The following is a 6,000-nucleotide window of genomic DNA, read 5'->3' on the forward strand; positions in this document are numbered from 1 at the left end:
ATTTAAAAACAGGCAAAACGGACGTGAACTACGCACAAATCCATGAACATTTTCACATAAAGGGAATTTTTTTATTCTATTCACACTGGTACTCAGCTGCTTCTACTGAAAAAAAACATCAGTCGAGGTGAGGTGTGTTTGTTCTCTGCATGTCTGAGTATCTACCTGGATGAGGCTGGCAGCTGGGTTCCTCCTTTTTTCAAAGTGCTTTTGTCGATGCTGCTCCTGCACCTTCAGGGCAAAGCCTGAACCTAGGATGCCCTATGTGGAGAAAACAAAGACACACATTGAGTTTAAACTTGAAGAAAATTCACCATGGAGAAAAAAAGCGCCTGCTCTTATTTGTGTAATATGTACAGATTATTTTGAAGAAATACAGAAAGTGTAATCAGTCATTGTGCCACGGTGTTTTACTCACAGCTGGCAGGGCAAAGAAGGAGATCCCCAGCAGAGCAAAACACGCTGATAATAACCGCCCCGTCCACGTCTGTGGGGTCTTGTCACCGTAGCCAATAGTTGTAAGGGTGATCTGAAAGTTCAGAGGACACTACTCAAATAATCATAGCCAACATCATTTTATTTATACAATTTAACTCACAGGATGAAGGAAATTATATTTTTGCACGCTGAAATAAAAGAGACAACGCTTTCATATACACAACAGATATGAACATCAAAGCATGCATCACATTCACAGTATTGCAAAAGCGTACAAGTACAAGTAGAGACTGAGATGTGCACGTTTATGTACTGTCTGCTTTTTGGTTTTACTTCCTTAAATTTAACTGATATTCTTACAAAGACTGAAAAGTGCACAGAAGCAGTTCACATTATTTTATTACATTTAACAAAAACGTCTTGCCTTCAAGGTACCACATTCCTATCTACATGGCTATAGTATTATTTGTTAAACTTCATTTCAAATGAATTTCCAAATATAAGTGATATTAATAATTTTTATAATTTTCAATAACCGGTAAAGACAAGAGTTAATTAATTTCAAACCCATTTCTCAAATGCACTTATTAAACAGAATTAAAGAACACCAACATCTGCTGAATGGCACGCTGTGCATCTCCCAAATGTTCATATTTTTCCAACCAGGGAATAAAAGATTAATCAGTGTGAAGGAAAATATCCTCAGCATTTCGAAAGCTGTGTGAAATGCAGGTTCTAAATCTGTGAAACTGGCTTCTGGATCTCTGTTTTTTCACCTTAAAATTAAATGTATCTAAACTTGAGCTTTTAGCAAGTATAATACTACAGTTTTTAGTGTCTACCAGACAGAATCTTCTCCAAGGTCGCAGCATGTGTCATTCCCACAAGCCGAATAGGCCAGTCGCACCTGGCCGCAGGAGAAAATTGACTTTATTGATTGGGCCGTTTCTTGTTTGTGTGTTGTCTGTGTCCATATTTTCAAAGGAGGAAACAGTGCGGTATAGCCAGCCAAGTGTGAATTTAAAGACCATTCTTCCTTGTTTTTGTATTGCAGGTGTCATTAAGGTCACAGACAAACTATGAAAAGAAATATGTCAGTGCTGCAAGATCAGAGTGACAAAAGTTTTCTTTATTTTTTGCATGTGAAAAAATTATGATGGGTTTGGAATATTTTAAGAGTTAAGAGTTCATTTTAAGAGTTAATACAAATGATTCAGCTGTCATTCAATTAAGTTATGGTTATTTTAGCTGAGACTTCAGGATGTCACAAACAGGACTAAAATAATTTTAACCGGCTGTGTTTTACAGCATGCCGTGTGCCAGGTTAGTGTGCATCTCCATGTGCTCACCGTGCCCCACCACAGAGCATCAGCGTAGGTGGCAAATTCCTTGTTGAATTCTTTCTCCACCAGATAGACCAAGAAGGAGGAGAAGATCAACACCAGAAACCCTATATACCAGGCAGTCACCAGCTCCTGCAAGAAATACAGATAAAAGATCTTTATAGGTTAGATGATTTCTAACCTTGTGCTGCAAACATGGTGAAAGATATTGATTGATTTTTTTCTTTTGAATATAATCACTCCCTATTGAGATTTTCACCACTCCACATAAGTCAATAAGTAACATTATTATCTTTTCCCCACTTTTCAACTTGGTTTGTGGTATGGAGAAAAAAAACAATATTTTTCAATGAAAATTTGGTCAATTTAAAGTTCACTGCACCAACAGTGAATACAGTACAAAATAAATATGAACATAAATGCATAAACAAGATGGATGGTCACAATATCAGGAGTACATGCAACTGGCAAATAAAAGAAATTACATCTGCATATAATATATCAATCAGAACAGTAATAGCATACTTTATAAAGTACCTGTGAGAATGGTGATTAAAAACTAGCACTAACAGATTGTCAGGTGCCATATAACAACTCAACAACATTGCATTGATGCTATTTTAAATAAATGTGACAGTTTCCAATTAGCTCAGTTTGCTGATGTAAAATCTCACTGCAAGTTTCAAGTCTTACAGAAGGATGTTGGCTTTGAAATGATAGTCCCATACACAGTAAAGCTGATATCAAAGTACTTTGTTGCTAGCTAAAATATTCTTCAAATTCAACCATTATTTGTCATTAGCAATGACCAAAACACAAACTCGAAGCTTCAAAAGGATCACCCATTAGTCTGCAAAATAATGGGATGATGACTTGGCGGCCAAGCCCATCCTTTATATACAGTTTATTATTCAGTAGAGGAATATATTTGCACAACGTCAATTTTTGTGCAGCACAAAAGTGAGAATAATTGTACTTTAATTAACTGTGCCTTTTCTATCCACACAGCTTTTATTTATAATTGTAATGACCCCAGCTCTCTCCAGGGATAAGGGGATGTAACATTAACAGTGGAAACAGCTAAAGGCAAGATTTTAATCTTTTAATGAGTAACAGTGTTAACAGAGAACACAACAAAAGAGGAGAACCAAGGGCCCGTGGTTGCTTTAAAAAAGAAATAAACAAAGAAGCAAACATAAGAGACTCCTCATCTAAGAGTCATATTCACAGTTTACAGATGTTTCAGTAGCAAAACCAAAAACATTCACAAGTGAATGTGTCTAAACAAACAGTTTGTCTACATGTGTGACATTTGGATGAGGAAGCTAACCACTGGCCCGGTCCCCAGCTACACTTTGAAGATGAGCACTAAATAAACATATTTAGTAAGTCAAACTGAAGAAGCCAAAGTCTCAGAATGAACTGCAAGTGTTTGTAGTTAACCAGAAGAGCAGAATGACCAATGTACAATCTTTCCGGTAAGCACTAACAAGGTTTACGGAAATGGCGGCAGGCTGCTCACATTAAATCAAAAGTGGCCCTGACGAACTGCTCTGCTGCCCTTTTAAGCAGGTGAGACTGCAGCTTTAATGGAGTAGGTACTGGGGCCAGTCCAAAGAGCAGCTCAGCAGTAGAACGAGCAAGTAAAATGTCCAGTCACATTTTAGACTTCTTTGACAGCTAAAGTTACTTAATGCTTTCAAGCTTTTAAGTTAAGGTTTGTGTAAACAGTCATTCCAGTAAGTCTGATACAAAGTAGTTTAAAGCCAGCTCCACTTCAGCCGCAGAAACAGTCATAGGTTTATTTCTGTATTTGAAATAATTTAGATGATTAATTACATTTTGTATACAATATTCGTTTAATTAACATACAACAGTGATTTGTAATACACAATAAAAGAGGTGGGTTGTTAGCAAATGTAGCAACACGCACCATTAGCAAACCTACAAAATCAGGCCACCTAGTGATCTAGACAAACACACACAGATCCAAACACCTCTCTATATGTTTAGTTGTAGATAGACTCCTGAAATGACTGTTAAAAAAAGCCCTACCTTACTATGTGCGTAAACTACAGATCCAAGCAGTTTCCAGGTCCCTCCCCTACGGTCCATGCGCACCATGCGCAGGATCTGAAGGAAGCGAAGGCTACGCAGCGCAGATGTGGCAAAGATGTTACCCTGGCTACCAGCTGAAACCACAGCAACTGAGGCGATAAGTACGATGATGTCTGGGGAGTAAAAGAGGGAAATTAAAGGTCATGGGTTTCACAATATTAGTAACAGGAACTGTGGTTGACTCACCTACTTTCTAAATCCATCCAACCTGCCATCCGTCACCTTTAAAACAGCTACTTATTCGCTAGAAGCTGTTGTTTTCCTTTTATTTACATGTTTACATAAGTCTTTGTTTGTCATTGTATCTTCAGCTTTAAGATATCATACGTATTTTGTCTCACTGAATTTCCCGAGAATATTGACGTCTTCCTTGCTTGAACACGAAAATAAGAACTGAGAACTGCAGTCTTTTAAAAATGTGTGTTTTTATGTTCTACCCATAGCTGTGACAGTGGTAACTGTACCTGTAGTAACTAAGGGAAGACAAGTTTTATCAACATTGTTGCAACAATAGTATAACTTCCTACTTATGAACCTGTTTATATAAGAAACTATAGGTAACATCACAGGGAAGATATTAAAAGAACGCTATACAAACACAATTAAACTGTTTGGAGTTGTGAATGGCTGCATTCATAAATTGTACAGTTACATAGCAACATCTTCACACAGACCTACCTATGACACAAAACGGTTTTCTGGCAAAGCGGAGACGTCCCTGCCAGCCTCGATAGCGGCAACAGCAGCCAGCACTCCATATCCGGATGATGTACTCCAGGCCAAACACTACAATCATCACAAACTCCTGCAGGATGCATACACAATAATTCACACACTTGAACCTTGTAGCATCATAAAAATAGTCAAACACCACAATCATCACAAGCTCTCGCAGGACGCACACACAATAGTTCACGCTTGAACCTCGTAGCATCATAAAGATAGACTTAAAAAGTTATTCTTTCAATAGCAAAAAATCATCACTTGCACTATAATCACTGTATATTTATGCATTTTAATGAGGGTAATTTAAAGTCACTACATGAAACAAGTTGATGTTCCTGACAGGAAAAGAAAAGGTGCAGTTAACAACATTGTTAATGACTGTTTACCATTAAGGTGAGTCAGGCCCTTGTTTGTTTGTTTGTTTTCCCATAATGCAGACTGATTCACTATTCAGACTTACAGTGATAATTCAGTGTTACAAGGCCATTAACACGGTTAATGGCTAAACTTGTGCTTTTCTTGCTTTGGTAGTAAAGATGTCTGTAATAAGAAAGACAACTTTACTGCAGATACTTTGACTCATCATAACAGGGAAAGCCTGTTTAAAGTCTACACTGCTTCGTTTTTTGTTTTTTATTTTTTCCAGATAACCAACTAACACCTGGACTAAAGCCTGCCAAAATATTTGTTTTCAAAATACTTGTTTTCATGCTGATAATTAGCCACAATTATAACAATTCTTTGAAAATATAAACTTTACTTTGGAGAATGTGGCCAATGTACTGGTCCATGTCCACATTAATGCTACAGGAGATGCTCAGCCATGGAAACCCATGATATGATGCTCCTAGTGCATTTTTTGTGTTGCTGTAAATGCCAGAGGTTTTGAAATGTTCAGTTAATGAGTCTTCAGAGCATTGGGACTTGGCGACCCTGCTCTGTAACTTCATGGCCGAGTTGCCCTGGTTCCATCAAGGCTTTAACTTTGCAATTATACCATTTCATTTGATCATGGAATATCTAGGAGGGAGGAACCTTCACAAACTGATTATTATTGATCTGATTATTAATATCTTATTACAGTACCATGCTCCAATACTGAGCTCTTTTAAAAGATCCATTCTTTCACAAATTTTTGTAAAGGCAGACTGCATTGCTAGGTGTGTGATTCTAATCACCTTTGGCACTGTAAACAATTGAATTCAAAGATTAAGAGGTGTGGCCAAACACTTTTTTCAACATACAGGGTGGGCCATTTATATGGATACACCGTAATAACATGGGAATGGTTGGTGATATTAAAGTCCTGTTTGTGGCACATTAGTATATGTGAGGGGGCAAACTCCTCAAGATGGGTGGTGACCATGGTGGCCAT

The 6,000-nt window shown here is 37.6% G+C and overlaps 1 protein-coding gene across 1 annotated transcript in view; it reads right to left on the reverse strand.

Annotated features, from left to right (window-relative positions):
• Nucleotides 1–6,000, reverse strand: part of kcnq5a (potassium voltage-gated channel, KQT-like subfamily, member 5a) — a gene marked incomplete in the record, with an annotated part of 129,428 nt that overhangs the window by 25,125 nt on the left and 98,303 nt on the right. Inside the window, 5 exon segments of the mRNA XM_042214109.1 lie at nt 166–261; nt 419–529; nt 1,788–1,913; nt 3,837–4,012; nt 4,578–4,704. Of these exon segments, the coding sequence (XP_042070043.1) occupies nt 166–261; nt 419–529; nt 1,788–1,913; nt 3,837–4,012; nt 4,578–4,704 (636 nt within the window).

This window comes from Haplochromis burtoni, unplaced genomic scaffold (assembly GCF_018398535.1).
Source record: "Haplochromis burtoni strain Fernald_Lab_line unplaced genomic scaffold, NCSU_Asbu1 Contig_518, whole genome shotgun sequence".
Taxonomy (NCBI): domain Eukaryota; kingdom Metazoa; phylum Chordata; class Actinopteri; order Cichliformes; family Cichlidae; genus Haplochromis; species Haplochromis burtoni.